Source organism: Chionomys nivalis, chromosome X (genome assembly GCF_950005125.1).
Source record: "Chionomys nivalis chromosome X, mChiNiv1.1, whole genome shotgun sequence".
Lineage (NCBI taxonomy): Eukaryota > Metazoa > Chordata > Mammalia > Rodentia > Cricetidae > Chionomys > Chionomys nivalis.
In genome coordinates, this window is record NC_080112.1 from 5,812,592 (window position 1) to 5,829,283 (window position 16,692).

The 16,692-nt window shown below is 36.7% G+C and overlaps 1 protein-coding gene across 2 annotated transcripts in view; it reads right to left on the reverse strand.

Moving 5' to 3' along the window:
- Aff2 (ALF transcription elongation factor 2) overlaps positions 1 to 16,692 on the reverse strand; it is a 563,721-nt gene that overhangs the window by 25,671 nt on the left and 521,358 nt on the right. For both annotated transcript variants that reach the window (XM_057759263.1, XM_057759262.1), the window contains exons 12-17: positions 16,439 to 16,658; positions 12,628 to 12,923; positions 12,019 to 12,082; positions 7,683 to 7,819; positions 1,494 to 1,565; positions 1,054 to 1,147 (exon numbers count right to left, since the gene is read on the reverse strand). In XM_057759263.1, coding sequence (XP_057615246.1) covers positions 1,054 to 1,147; positions 1,494 to 1,565; positions 7,683 to 7,819; positions 12,019 to 12,082; positions 12,628 to 12,923; positions 16,439 to 16,658 — 883 coding nt within the window. The remainder of the gene's footprint in view (positions 1 to 1,053; positions 1,148 to 1,493; positions 1,566 to 7,682; positions 7,820 to 12,018; positions 12,083 to 12,627; positions 12,924 to 16,438; positions 16,659 to 16,692) is intronic.

Consider the following 16,692-nt stretch of genomic DNA (forward strand, 5'->3'; position numbering starts at 1 on the left):
ATCTTGCTCATGTTTTCAGATGGGTCCCAGATGATTCAGACAGACAGTAGTACTTACAGGATATTTGCTGCAAGGTCATGACATAGTTCACTTCAGATAACAGCTAGGTGAAATGTGGCCAAGAGGTCTCATGTACTTGGCAAAAAATCATTTTCCAGATGGGCCAAAACAAAGGAGCAGAAAGCCACCTCAATTTTCAGTTGTGGCCAGTAGTAGTAAACAAATGCCATATTGGAGCACAGAGTAGCCAAGCTTAGTGCCACGCTCCTGCTTGGATTTTTACGTGGGTTCATTCCCAAATGTTGGCATTGTGTTTTGTGGTTACCTCTCTTGCTTATTTATAAATTGAAACAAAAACAAAAACAAACAACCTCAGTTCACTAGAGGATGATTTTGTCCATTTGTTTTCTTTGGTAACCAACAGAATCAAATGCCTTAGATGGAAACTACAGCACTCCGAGGTTTCCAGTGAGCAAAACACTTAGAGGGGCATAGAGAGATGTCCATACATTGTCAGTGTAGCTATGGTGACTTTTGTCCCTGTTGAAGGATTTCTTAGATGGTCTTTTTAATTTTTTTTGTTTATTTATTTATTTTTGTTTGTTTGTTTGTTTTGAGACAGGGTTTCTCTGTAGCTTTGGAGCCTGTCCTGGAATTAGCTCTTGTAGACCAGGCTGGCCTCAAACTCACAGAGATCCGCCTGCCTCTGCCTCCTGAGTGCTGGGATTAAAAGGCATGTGCCACCACCACCCAGCACAGGCCTTTTTAAGATGAGAGATTAGTGACACCCACAGACACAAGTTATGATCACCTTGATGGCAGGCAAAACGTATCTCCTCTAATTGCAGTCAAGAGGCTGTTATAGGCCTTCAGATTACTGCACCTTCTCACTTGGGAATCAGAAGACTGTGGCCAGGTGGAGTTAAAGGGGGCAGGCTTGTGGCAGGCAGTATCTGTCTTCCCTTAGTCCTCCGACATTTGCTAACATGCCCAGCATGTTTCGTTCGGGTTTTGATCACCCTTTACCCACAAATCATACAAAATAAGAATTACCTTAAAATATTCCATCAGTGATCTGGAGTACTTCATAGCATGATCCTTTTTCAGCTTAAACATCCTCAAATAGAGAAGTGACAAGCATCGGTAGCTGCGTGAGGAGAAAAGGATTAAGTTAGCAACAGTGCCTCAAGAAGACTGCACTACTAAATACACATTCATATTTTGCAGTCAGTCGTCTAATCTCAGTTTCAGGAACATGTGTAAATAAAGACACTTAGTAAATTAAGTGGAATTATTTCAATCCCATTTTGATAAGGGTATAAATTAAGGGGGGAGTAGACGTTCAGTCAGTGACTGAAGAAATCCATTAGTTATCCTTTAACAGTTCACTGGAAAGCCAGAATAATCATCTGGAATAAGCTGCTTAAGTTGATGCAGCGTGTTCGCATCCTGCTGCAGTTTCAGCACTTTTCTTGCGGCCTCGTGAAACTCACCATAATACTGCTAGCTTTTTGTCCCCATCAGAAGCCAAGGGGCTTGCAAAGTTCTTCAGCCTCATTGCATACCTTTGAAGAAAAAAAGACATACTCAAGTGGCATCTTGACCTTTCAAAATTCTGATTACCCAAATGACTTAGACTCTCCGCTTTTTCTTTAAGGAAGAGGCCAGACTGGTCCTTTCTAAAAACCATATACAAAAGGGTGATCCACACAGCATAATGGGACCTGATGTGACATCAAGAACTGAACTCTACAAAAGACAGTTTAATCATGGGTTCATGTTCTAGAATAATGCTGTAGAATATCCTCGAGTTTCTGGATATGTATGAATGCTGGCTGGCAAAATATTGTCTCTATGAGCTTGCTAGGTAAACAATATTTGTTTTCTATGCAAGGTAAGCAATTATGTCCGTCTCAGTTCACTTTATGACAGATGAGGAAATAATAAAGAACCATGTCTGACATTCGCTAGGGAGATCTCAATCAGGTAAAAATTCTCTTCTAATGCCTCAAACTTTATATATGTTCTTTTATAAAAATGTGTGCATGCATGCATGCATGTTTGGTGTGTGTGTGTGTCTGTGTGTGTGTGTGTTTTGAAGGACTGATTTCATAGCATTTTTAAGTCTAAACAACCCTACTTTATGTGGCTTGTATATTTTGCCTTTCCATTTTCTTTAATTATCACTGTTGCATGATGCTGTGATAAAAGATCAAAAAGTTCTCTTTGCTTTTTTTCCCTTCTAGTTGAGCACAACTCATTCTGAGCATTCAGTCTTGAGAAATCAATTCATTGCATAAAATCATTGTCTAAGCTTTAATGCAATTTCACAGGTACTTATAGCAGAATAAGTAATTGAGTTCACTGTAGCAAAAAAAAAAAAATTGAAGTACACGTGCAGGCTGTGTGGGTTAGCCCTCATTTATGGAAGGCAATAGAGAGCCTATCGTATCCTCTTATTTGCTACTTATAACAGCCTCTCCAGAGCACCAGGGGCCCTGGCTCATCCCCACTCAAGACTTTGAATTTTCTCAGCATGCTATCTGCCCTGCTTTCGTGGTAACTTCTCAAAATCTGTTGAGAGAACGTTTTCAGCAACGGGACTTATATACTTGATGTGGCTGCTTTCTATTGTTACATGGCAAGAAGTGGTATTTTTATAATTTAATGTATCTAACTTTCTTTGACAGCTGTATTACTGAAATGTCAAGTCATTGTTGTGCATTCTTGTTTTCACAAATACATTTCTATTATAGATTCCCAGGACTAAGAACAACTCTAATTATTTGAAATAAAAAACAGGATTCTCCCTCTATAACCAGCATATTGTTGGGAAGAGAGCAATAAAAATCTCTTCCAGATAATATTGTACTACTAAACACTGTATTCATATTGCAGTCATCCCCTAATTGCAACCACATTCAAAAGTGACTCAATAGTGAAATGGGCCAGAAGACCTAATTCATTTCAACACATTTTATTCCCAATAGAATTTTCTCTCATTAAAAAATATGCAAATCACAGAAAATATGATAAATAAAAATAAAGAGAATGTATAAATGAGATCATGCAAAACTGGGGAAAATCCGAAATAAAAAACTTCCTTGATGAAATCTGATGAAGTCCATCTATTATGCCAATGCCAGTGCCCTGATTATGATCCTGAACTTCAGCTACAGAGGTTATTATCATGGAGGCAATCTGATGAAGGATACACAAGAATTCTTTGCATTAGTTCCTACGACTGCATGTGAATCCTTAATTTCTTCAAAAATCAAATTTAAAATAGTGACTTTAGAGAGAATGTCAATAAATTCTCCATTAACTTTCACCAAGATTCCACTAAAATATATTTCTGTCAGTACTAATAGATGATGTAATGATTAAATTATAGTTATTTTATAAATAAGGAAATGTATTTTTGAAAGAATTTAAGAAAGAATGATTTAATGATTCTCTTCATCTTTTTATCACAGAATGTAATTTGGTGTCTGACTTGTGAATTATAAGAGTTGTTATTCTTATATGTGAGTGTGTCTGTACAATTTTATGTGTACCAGGTGCTACATATATAGAGCCCATAGAGGAAAGAAGAGGGTGTTGAAATCCCTGGAACTGGAGCTATAGGCAACTGTGAGCCTCCATGTGTATATGCTAAGAACAGAATCTGGGTTCTTTGCTAGAACAGCAAGTGCTCTTAATTGTTAAACCATCTGTACATCCCCTGCTTATGTACTTTTAGAAGAGAATATGTTTCTTTAAAAGGTAATAAGAAAGGAAAAAATTGTAGAGAAGGAAGACACCCATAATCTCACCCTTTCACAATTACAGCTACAATCTTATTTCCTTCTACTTTGATTTAGATGCATGCACATTTTTTATTGTAATTTGTATGTAATTAGGCAGCATGGTTTAAGTGTTTTGAAGTACTGGAGATCAAATCCAGGGAATCCCACATGATAGGCAAGCATTTACCACTCAGCTCAGGCCTTCATTATACATTAATATGATTTCACATTTGCATGTCACTGCTTAGACTTCATCGCTCTTATGTATCAATGGCTGCAAAGTAGTTTTGAATGTTCTATGATATAATTAATTACTCTTCTATTATGATTTTTGTTGCTTCTTATTTATTGTTGTCATATACATACATATGTATTTATCTATCTATACATATATATATATATGTATTGTGTTCTACAATACTGTTATGTTTTTCTATATTTTCCTTTGTTTTGCCATTTCACTATTTTACTTAGTAAACTGTAACTTTCAGATCAACATTAAATAAACTGAATCTTAATAGTTCTTTTAACTTTCCTCGAGTTGCCGCCTTGTCTCATTTTGAGGCAATAAAGCATTTTCTTTTTTTTTTGTGATGGGGCAGACGTTGTTTGTTTTATTCAATAACGGAAAAGTATAATAATTCAGCATTGTGAAAATGTCTTTAAGGAAATCCATATTTTCAGAGATTGAAACCCTGTATCCAGAGATATAAATGTTTGCTCATGTGGGTTTTTTTTATATATTTCCAAATTGTTTGTAATTTTCAGTGATGAATTTCTATTCTCATCAGCAATACAGAAGAGGCCTACAATATAATTTTCTTTCATCTGTTTTTAAATAAGAAGTATTAACATTTTCTTGTTAACATAGCATACATTGTCTGAATTTGCATATTTGAGTGAGTCAAGGAACACAAATTGTTTGTTCATTGTTCATTCACTTTTGCCATAAATTTTGTATTATACTTTTTCAAAAATTATATTTTTGACTAAGCAATATCTCCAAGACAAACATGGTTGAATGACCGAAGGGCAAGATTGTATCTTTCCTTGGAATCAACCTTTGTTTATTATTATAACTAAAAGTAGTAGTAATAATAATATATGAATATAGTAATAGTAATAATTTACTAGATAATACTATTACTAGATAGTAATATATTAATAGAAAGTTGTACAAAGAGAGAGTAATGGGAACAAGAGAAGGTAAGAAGAAAAATGTCATAATGTACATTGTCTTTCATATACAGATTTAATTATAAACTAATTACAAATATTTGTTTTGTTTATATATTTTATGTTATATAACATGAAGGAGGATTATTTGAGAAGAGGAAAGGAACCAGCTAGAAAGGGAGGGGAAAGAGGAAGGAGGTAGGGACAATATGATCAAAGTACCATGAAATCTGTATAAAAAATATAATGAAAGGTCTTATTTTGTACACTTACAAAAATTAATTTTAAAAACCTTCAGTTCTATGTTGTTTATAGTAGTCTCTATATTTGCTCTTTGGATTACTTTCTTTGGGAAATTCTCAAGATAAATCTGTCCAGTGTTTGTTTGAAGGCTTCTGCACAAAGATCTGAAGTTATTTAACAGTTTATGTATTAAAAAAAACCTGATAATATAAAGCAAGCCTTGCATTGCTAAGCAATGAAGTTAGCAGGAATAGAAGAACCTCTCAGATAAAAACAAAAAACAAAAAAACCTACTCACCCAGATGAAAGTAATTTGGTGGTTGGTGGATATTGATCAGTGGTAGAGTACTTATACAGCAAGAACAAGGGTCTAGGTATTATCCTCAGTATAAGAAATGATAATTGTGTCCATGCAGTGAACTGTGGTACATGTCTACTATTTAGGGAAAGGTTAAATTCCTGTTCTAAGATTTTCAAATCACTGAAAAATACTAGAGTGCGTACTTCTTCTACCTCCTTTTTCTTTTCTTTTTGATTTGCAATAAATTTTACTCTACCAGGTTCCTCGATAGCCCCATAATGGCTCCCTCAATCAAGATATTGCTTTCCTTGCTCTCCCTCTCTATTCTTCCCCCTTCTCAACCATACCATTCCTTCATGTTCTACTCACCCATCCCCTTCTCCCCTCCCTTTCAACTCTCCCTTCTCTGCGCCCCCCCCCCAATGGTCCTAATTTTCTTAGAAGATTTTGTCTATTTCCCCTTCCCAGGAGGATCCATATTTTCCTCTCTTAGGATTCTCCTTGTTACCTAGCTTTCTAGGGTCTTGGACTATAAGCTGGTTATCCTTTGCTTTATGTCTAATATATTCTCAGGAATCCACAGGAATGACCCCAGTTAAGACCCTAAGTAATAATGGAGAGGGTGCCTTAATTGGCCTTCCTCTGTAATCAGATTGATGACTACCTTGTCATCATAGAACCGCCATCCAGCAACTGATGGAAGTAGATGCAAAGATCCACAGCTAAGCACTGGACAGAGCTCCCAGAGTCTAGTCTAAGAGAGGGGGAAGTGATAATATGAGCAAAAGGGTCAAGACCATGATGGGGATACTCAAAGAAACAGCTGACCTGAGCTAGTGGGAGCTCACTGACTCCAGACTGACAGCGGGGAAGCCTGCATAGGACCAAACTATGCCCTCTGAATGTGGATGACAGTTGTGTGGCTTAGGTAGTCTGTGGGGCCACTGGCAGTGAAACCAGGATTTATTCCTAATGCCCATTTTCTTGGAATGATACTTTGCTCAGCATAGATATAGCAGGGAGTGCCTTGTTTCTGCCTCAAAATGATGTGTCATACTTTGTTGACCCCCCATGGGAAGACTAACCCTCTCTAAGGAGTAGATGGGGGTGGGGGGACTTGAAGGATGGGAGGGAATGGAAACTGAGGTTGGTATGTAAAATGAGAAAAGATTGTTTTAAAAATAAATAAAATGAAAAATTTTTACTCTACCAAGATATCATAAATTTTCATTAAAATATGAATACAATAATATATGCAGCCGGGTGGTGGTGGCACACGCCTTTAATCCCAGCACTTGGGAGGCAGAGGCAGGCAGATCTCTGTGAGTTCAAACCAGCCTAGTCTACAAGAGCTACTTCTAGGACAGGCTCCAAAACCACAGAGAAACCCTGTCTCGAAAATCCAAATATATATATATTAATATATCTTCCTCCACTATCTTCCTTTCTTCTTGACCTTCAGCTCTGCCAACACTCTATCTGAATTTCTTATTCCAGATGCAAGAAAATTCTGCTATATACTTAAGACCTTCAATATCCCAAAGGAGAGTGTTGTTTCCTTCCTATTAAAATGATCCCTTATTTATTTATTTATTTATTTATTTATTTATTTATTTATTTATTTATTTATTATTGTGTATATGCAACTCTCCATGTTTGTAGGTCAAAAGACAACTTACACAAGTCAATTTTTTTCTTTCTGTGTCTGGGCCTTTGAGATCAAACTCAAATTGTCAGTCTTACTGGCAGTCACCTTTACCCAAAGAGATATCTTGCCAGTCCTTCTTTCCTTTTATAATAACCCAAACAGAAGGCCTTAGAAAACATGGCTCTTAATATAAATCTGGAGAGCACTAGTTTTTTTTTTTTTTGAAAAGGGAAGCCAATGCCACATGATAAAATGATTATACTTTACTTTCACCTGTGACATCTTAATTTTAAATTAATGAATATTACAAATTATCAGACTCACATTATAACCTCTAAAGGGGATAATTTATAAAACAGTGTCCATCAATTATAAATATTCTATGACATTAATAAAATGGCAGGAACTAATTACAGTGACTTTTGGACACATTAATTGTGGAAATGATATTTAAGCAAAAAGCATTAACAGCTTCTAACTCTGTATAAAATTACTTTGGGAATATGAGTCTAGGAAACCTATTTACCTGAGGAGCTCCACAGTCTCAGAATACATGGTATATGGTGACTTTGCTTCCAGAGGATCACGTTCCATGGCATTGCCACACTCAGTGAAGGAGAGCGCTGCATCAGCATAATTCACAGCTTTGCCAAATTTCTCAAACTGAAACAGGAAAATGACTGTCAACGTGATAGTCTTTTTTCACCTTAATATAAATGAACCATTCACAGCTGTGAATAATTTTGTCCCCATTTTCCAGGGAGCACTTATCATTAGACAGAAGTACTATGGGTAGTTAGCACTGGGGATAGGAGTCACCTAGTAGGCAGAGACTAGAGAGGCTTCTAAGCCTTCTGAAGTGCAAAGGACAACCTCTGCAATGGAGAACTAGATGTTCCAGATGTTCATCTAAGAAACCCTGAAATGGAGAGAGGACAGTGTGCAAATTGGTATTAATGATGAAGGAACTAGTTTAATGCTCTATTGCACTGACTGTGACTGACTGAAAAAAAGGAAAATGCTGCCAAGGTATCAAAATAGATTATGGCATAACTGTTGGTGTTTCAGTTACATTTGGGCCAACCAAAATCTAAACAAATTACTTGACTAGTTTCTAATCACCAAATGTACAGAACTGACCAGAGACTAAAGTATCATTTAGTCAGATCTTGCAATTAAGCCTTGCTTTTGTTATCTTCATAGGCTGCTTCTTGCTTTAGAATGTCATCAACCCAATCTCAAAGTGGAGAGCAACAGATTGAAAACTGAGAAGCTCCAGTATGATAGTTGACAAAAAGCACATCATTCTTATTGGAAATGATGGGTTGAAATAGTGTCGAAAAGCCCAAAAATATAGCACTGGTAAATATTTTTTAGTAAAATTTTATTGCAAAAGGTTTTAGCCTTGATAATGATCATGATAAACTGATTTAGCCATACTGACTTCTTTTTCACATGTAATGAATATTATATATGACACTTTCATAGTGAGCATTTTAATAGGGTTTTACATTTTCAATTTTTGATAGTTGGATGTAGAAATTCTACTAATATCGAGCCTTATGTAAAATAACCACTATAATGCAGATTTAACTATTTTAATTTTTGCATACCTTTTAACAAAATATTGTGTATGCAATTATGAGTATTTCAACTTTTAAATGACAAAGTAGCTCACTCCTAAAAATGATTTAATACATGTACTAAAGAAATTCTGTGATATTTTGTGTAGCTGTTGGGTAGAAATATCACTTTTCATTATTTCAACTTTTTGTTATAGAAACCTAAGTGCGTAGCTATAAACTAGTTTCTTTCTATTTTGTCTTATTAGATGATTTTCATATGTCTTCAGACTTAACTAGCTTTCCCTTTGGGGAATTAATGTGTATATTATGGTTCTTGAAGGTGAGTTTTAATTCACAACCCATAGCTGGAATGATAATTAAATATTATCAAGACTCAACCTATCTTTTTCCAAAAGGAGCAAATATTGAAGTCCAGAAAGAAAATTACATAGCCATAGTGCCAGATAACTTCAGTTTTTCCATTCCAAAATTGAAAGGTTTGCAAAATTCAAGAAGTCATTGTTTTTTACTGCTGAGTAGTACTCTAATATGTATATATTCCATACTTTCTTCATCCATTCTTCCATTGAAAGGCATCTAGGTTGTTTCCAGGTTCTGGCTATTACAAATAATGCTGCTATGAACATAGTTGAGCATATACTTTTGTTGTATAATAGGGCATCTCTTGGGTATATTCCCAAGAGTGGTATTGCTGGGTCCAGGGGTAGGTTGATCCCGAATTTCCTGAGAAACTGCCATACTGCTTTCCAAAGTGGTTGCACAAGTTTGCATTCCCACCAACAATGGATGAGTGTACCCCTTTCTCCACAACCTCTCCAGCAAAGGATATTATTGGTGTTTTTTATTTTAGCCATTCTGACAGGTGTAAGATGGTATCTTAAAGTTGTCTTGATTTACATTTCCCTGATCGCTAAGGAATTTTGCATACAAATGGATGGAAATAGAAAACACTATCCTGAGTGAGGTAAACCAGACCCAAAAAGAGGAACATGGGATGTACTCACTCATATTTGGTTTCTAGCCATAAATAAAGGACATTGAGCCTATAATTCGTGATCCTAGAGAAACTAGTAAGAAGGTGAACCCAAAGAAAAACATATAAGCATCCTCCTGAATATTAACCTTCATCAGGCGATGAAAGGAGACAGAGACAGAGACCCACACTGGAGCACCGGACTGAAATTTCAAGGTCTAAATCAGGAGCAGAAGGAGAGAGAGCACGAGCAAGGAACTCAGGACCGCGAGGGGTGCACCCACACACTGAGACAATGGGAATGTTCTATCGGGAACTCACCAAGGTCAGCTGGCCTGGGTCTGAAAAAGCATGGGATAAAACGGGACTCGCTGAACATAGCGGACAATGACTACTGAGAACTCAAGAACAATGGATGGCAATGGGTTTTTGATCCTACTGCACGTACTGGCTTTGTGGGAGTCTAGGCAGTTTGGATGCTCACCTTACTAGACCTGAATGGAGGTGGGTGGTCCTTGGACTTCCCACAGGACAGGGAACCCTGGATTGCTCTTTGGGCTGAGGAGGGAGGGGGACTTGATTGGGGAGGGGGAGGGAGATGGGAGGAGGTTGCAGGGAGGAGGCAGAAATCTTTAATAAATAAAAAAAAAACAAAATTGAAAGGTTTGAACTAGAAATATTTTTTGTAACAGGAAGATAGATTTAAAAAACTCAAGGAAAATATCATTCTGATTATGTCTCAACCTTTACCCTTGTGATCATACTTCTCCAAAGAATTTCCAAAGAAATTTATATACTACCAACAAAGTTTTCACAAAAGAAAATACTGAGTATCTCTTTATGTGGTTGTTTTGAAGGGTCCAGATCTATGTAGTAGTATTTTTTACTCTTTAAGAATCAATTTTTGTCCCCATGGAAATAATATCTTCACAGTTGTCCATGGTTTAATTCCTTAACCATATATTCAGGGATCTCTGTAGGTTTGATATTTCTCAGTTCTTCCAACGGCCTCACATGTGCATCAAGGTCTATTGATCATTCCATGTGCCACCTTGTAAAAGGGACATTCATATACTTTCTTATTCCAGAACTGAAAACATTTGAAGAAAACCCTTAAACTTCCAGGCAGCATTACTGTCACCCAGTAGCTTTTAAATTGTTGGCCATCATCCAGTGATTATAGGCAAAAATCTACCCATGTCTCTTCAATGGCATCCTCAAGCCTACCTTGTTTTTGTCTGTAGTAGTATGGGAAAATAGTTTTCAGGAGAAAATTCAGCCTTTAGCTCTAGTTGGCACTGCAAAAACTGTGATGCAATATCATATCAGGCTCACCGTAACCAATGTGTGGTCAATATCAACTGCCTTTGCTTATTGCATCTGCTACTTCCCTATTTTTTTCATTTCTCACTGCTGTTTAAATTGCTAAGGGCTGAAATGACACAAGGCAGTGCTTGAGGATAGTATTTTTCCTCATAATGCCATTGAACTGATATTTGCAATTGTTCTGACATATAGTAAGCAATGAGGTATCTAACCCTAAGACTGTCTTTAGGCCCATGGTTCTTAAACAGTTGCATTTGGAAGTCAGTTGGTTATCATGGCAGGACCTCAGTCCAGTAAATTTGTCTTTCATTGCTTTTTGGATGTAGCTTGAGTCACTCAAATGGCTGCAACATGTGGTAGACACCCCTTGTTATGAGGATCAGTTAGGATAAATGATTCAACATAGTAAGCTTATCACTAGTATAGTTCAACTAAGATCCTGAGAGATAGTTATTTCATAAGAAATCAAGATGATAGCATTGTCATCCTGTGATCAGAAGACAAAAGCCTGACTATGAACTTTGCTCTCAGTACATGGAAGCAAATGCAGGACGAATCTGAACATTTTATGTAGCTTACATTTCTCCAAGTCAAAGTTTAAGACCTATTTTTAAGACTCAATACCTTCCATCTTTCTACCCCAGATTTGGTTTACTGGACCCAACAGAAGCTCCCATCATACCCAGAGCAATTCATATAAAATACCATGACAATGGGTCATATGAATGATTTTCTAAAGTTGGTACAAAGGAAGAAAAAGTGATAAAAAATAATAACATGAGAACCCAGGTCCAAAGAACTTTGGGAATCATGGTACTGCAGAATTCACTATCTCCATGTAAGTGCAGCAATGCTTTAAAAAGGTCTAGGTGGTGCTACTTCAAGTTTGCCCCATTTGCAAAAATGCATTCATTCCTTGTTTCCATTTAGAACATCACACTTTAGTAGGGTGAAGCAATGAGAAGAAGGAAACCTACCAGTGCATCAGCTTTGTGTTTCAGCTTCTTAGCCTCTTGCATGTAAAAATCAGCATTGTGAATACTAAACAAACAAAATAAGATCTTTTACAAACCAGTGGTTCATCTTTTCATTGAAAAAATGAATAGTACAAATATTTTTGGCTATTAATTCATTCCTACATGATGTTTGATAAAAGCATACTAATATTGTCACTCACTCATATAATACTGATAGCAACCTTGAAATGACACTATAACTAGACTTTGAATTGCAGGATGACCTATTAGGTCAGAAACCTTTATTCTCTAAGCCCAGTTGTTACAGTTACCCAAACATGTCATATAAAACATAGCTATAAATCTCTCTATATAACTAAAGTCATGAATAAGAATGAACAAAAATGGCCACCTTGGGAAACAGTAGCAAAGACCTAGGATTAAAGTGGCCTAAAGACATTTCCTACTAGAGATGGGAGTATGTATGTGCAAGGGGTTTTCATTTAACATTACAAGAGCGGATATGAACTTTTATATGGAAAAACACATGCATGGCACTAGAATGTCCACTATCCTCATCCCCAATCACCACTCCCAAACTAGGTCTGCAATAATCTGGGAAGAACATACGAGTCATCAAAAGTGAGCTTGGGTCTTCGAACATTGGTGCTGCTGCTAGACAGGAGGGGCAGGGCTGCCCAGGATGTCATCTCCAGGTGACTACTATCCATAAGGCCAGTAGTGATTGTAGAGGTGATGGTAGAAATAGTAGTGGTAGTCGTTGTGGTGGTGGCCGTGGCAGTGGTGGTAGCAGTAGCTGTGACAGTGGCAGTAACAATGGCAGTAGCAGTGACAGTAGCAGTGGCAATAGCTGTATTGGTGACAGTAATGGTGGCAGAAGCTGCCTTTTTTGGAGCATCTCCCTCCTGGAAAAAAGGAGGACAAATAGCCATTAGATTTGGCTTTCTTAAAACATTTCTTCACCGATGTCAAGCACAGTAGGAAACAGCAATGTAAGGGAGACTGCGCTTTTGTTTCCTGGCTGCCCAGGCCCAAATAATCACACAGAAACTATGTTCATTGCAACATTGTTTGGTTAATGTCTTAGGCATGTTCCTAGCTAGCTTTTATATGTTAAATTAACCCACTTCTATTAATCTGTGCATTGCAACGAGGCTGTGACTTACTGGTAAGTTTCTGGTGTCTTTCTCCTTTAGTGGCTACATGGCATCTGCCTGACTCCACTTTTGTTTTCCCTGCATTCAGTTTAGTTTTCCCACATAAATATATTCTGCCCTGCCATAGGCCAAAGCAGCTTCTTTATTACCTATGGTAATAAAACATATCCATAGCATACAGAGGGTAATCACACATCACAGTGAGAAAAAAGAAACAATATACACAGTATGAGGATGGATAGGTGATCCTGTATATTTTATGAATTTTGTGGATCACCAGATTTTGGTCTCTAATTACACTAAACAATAAACTGACTAGGTGCTGTCATTACATAGTCCCATGATCTATTAAGACTGGCATGACAAGGGTTTAAATCTAGAAGAAAATCTGAAAGGGGGGAAGGAATAATATAAAGGCAGAGAAAGAAGTTGCAGAAAGACTGAGAAGTGAAGGGAGGAAGGGAGAGAAAAGGATCAGGAGATCTGGCACTGTTCTGCAGCAGTCAGTGTCCTGGCTGGCTGGAAGCTGACACATCATTGACTCATGAAGCCTTTGACTGCTATCTGACAAGTGAATGCCATTGGTATTTTGAAGCCTTGAGAGAGTAAAACCTCGTTTGCATTAGGTCAAATACCAAGTGAATAAAAGACTTTTGAGAGCTTTGTTTTGAACTGACATTGCTTAAGAAAATCTGGAATCCAGAAGACAGTATGTATTGAGAATAGGAACTATGTCCTTGCACTGTGTCCTGAGACTGCCTGCCATGTTCATGTGACAGACTGCTTTTCCCCACCTGGCAACTATGGACTAGACTGCCTTTTCTATCTCTGTTAATACTTTCCCTGGTGCCACTTATCCCTTATATCCTTACTAGCTTGTGTCTCCCTAAGATTGCTATGACTCAAGGTTTGTCCCTCAGTTAACTTCTTTCTTGATCAGATTTGTCAAACTTCCATGTGTTGATACAGACTCAGCAATGAACAGATGATTCCAGAATGGAAACATCAACCTTTCCCTTTGAAGCTCTGAATCTGCAGTGACCACTTCTGTAAAGATCTGCCAAGATGGTCCAAATTTTTCTCAGAAAATTGGTAGGAAAATAACTATTTTATTTGAAGAAAGGACAGTATTCCATCTCATCACTTAGGAGCTTGCAATTCAGTTTGCCAGTTCTTGTGGTTGTCTCCATCCTAGGAGTATTGCAACAGTCAGGTAGGGATAAGTGCCTCTTCCGCTAGCAAAATGACCTTGTTCCTGTAGCCAAATGTACTTTCATGTCCCTTGTACCATTCACAGGCCTGTCTCTCTTCCTTTTTAGATATAAATCACCAGCCATTTTATATTGTCCTTTGAGCACAAGTATGTCTCATTGGTCACCTCAGATTAAAAGCCATTTCTGGTTTATGGCTATGTCCCTTCACCCAGTGCTCTTAGAATTTGCTGAGTGTATCCAGGCACATAGGAATGCATGCTTGCCATGGTAAAAGAATTCACTTTAAAGATAAAAGCTAAATATGGTAGTCCTTAAATCCATGAAAATTGATCTTTTTCACTTGATCCTTGAGCTTCATGGCTATCAGATAATTCTTACTATCTAGGCCACATTAATATAAATGTACAGAAACTATATATATATATATATATATATATATATATATACATATATATGTGTGTGTGTGTAAATTCTTATGATGTATATAGAAAAATATTTTAAAGATAATCATAGATTGTGTGTAGACCAGATATGTGCAGCTGTAAGAGACTCCTATACCAGCTCCATATCTGCATTGTTAGAGTCAGACTGACAGTGTCAACTGTTTCTATGACCAAGATACCTGACATGAACCTTGAAACATCATATGTACCACACATAAGGCATTGATGATAGTACTGAAACATCTAACTGAAAAAGATTAGATACAGTCATGATCCTGAAAAGAATGTAAACATGAAATCTGTCTACAAGTTCATACATTTTAAGAAATCAGAAATTTGTCATAAAACATGAAAGAATGATGCATTTCCAGGAGAAAATATACTGATATTTATAACATTTCCCCAATAATTTTTATCTCTTGGGTACCTGACTATATCTTCATGAAGTATTACCTTTCTCATAACAAAATTTATAATATTTAGAATAAGTAGTTTAGTTATCAACATTATAGATTATTTTCAGCTGAAATGATGTGGAATTTGATGATTATTTACCTTATGTGAAAAAATACACACACACGTTTGCAAATATGAAAAATTTCAACTTCACACTAGTACAAATATTTGTATTTGTAATTGCATTTACCTAAATAAGCATGTAATCCTAGTCATCTTAGATATTTTAAATAAGGAAGGCTCATGTATCGGGGTCTTCAAAGCTAAGAAACCTCATTGCCTTTTATGAGTTGTTAAATGGACTACAGAGTTCAGGTCTAAAAATGTTATATCAGAAATCTAAGAAGTTACTCATATTTTCATATTTAAAGAAAAGTGGGCATATGTGGGTGATGTACTTCCTCATTTATTGATATATGTGTGGATATGTGCATAGGTCTACATTCAAGGGGAGATATATATTTGTCATTAACATTCTTTATTCTTTAAAATTAATACTCTTTATTCTTAAAATTAACATTCTTTAATTCCCTCATGGTTTCAATAGTTCATATTCCTATAGCTGAAAAATAAAGTGACATTGTTTATGGATATTGAAATGATACTATTCTAGAATCTATGCTAATCAAGCTGCATTGCAGAAAATCCAAAGGACTATAGAGTCATTTAGTGTAGAAACATTAGTGTGCCTTTTAGAAATAGATTCATATTTAAGATCAATCCAGTTTAACCATTGTTTTTCCAACAATTTACATTTACAAATCTGAGTGGTAGAAAGAAGCAATTTGGGATTCCCTTTTCCTGTTTCGTGACCTTGGGTGACCTTGATTCCATCTGTTTCTTTCATCCACTAGAAGATCAGTGCCGTCTACATGGCATTTTCTGCATTCACCCTCAAGATACAGAGACTGAATCAAAGGACATTCTATTATTATAATAAAAATAATAATATTAAATAATAATATTAAACTAATAGAATTTGAGTATGGCCGGGAACCAACAAGCAGCCTCCCGCTACATTTGTATACAATGACACACTTGGCTTTTATGTGCCTATTATACCCTTGTGACATTCCTGAGGCAAAGTCCCACTGGCTAAGCTGCGTTAACATTGTTTTATTTGACATAGTATTTCCTGTAAGAAACTCACATTTATAGTTATCCCTTTGAAAGTAGCACAGAATTTGCCTTCACTTCTCTTAGGCTTGGTAGAGGTGAGTTGTCCAGCCACTAAGGTGTTTTTGTCTTGACTGAAGATCCCATTGTTGCCACTGACATTTCTGCGACGTGGAGGGTCCTCCAGCAGTGGGGAAAGTGCAGGAGGGAACAGCTTTTCTTCTTTTTTCCTGTTTGTTCTCCTGGATGAATTTCTGTGGAAACAAACAGTGTAGGGTGTCATAAAGT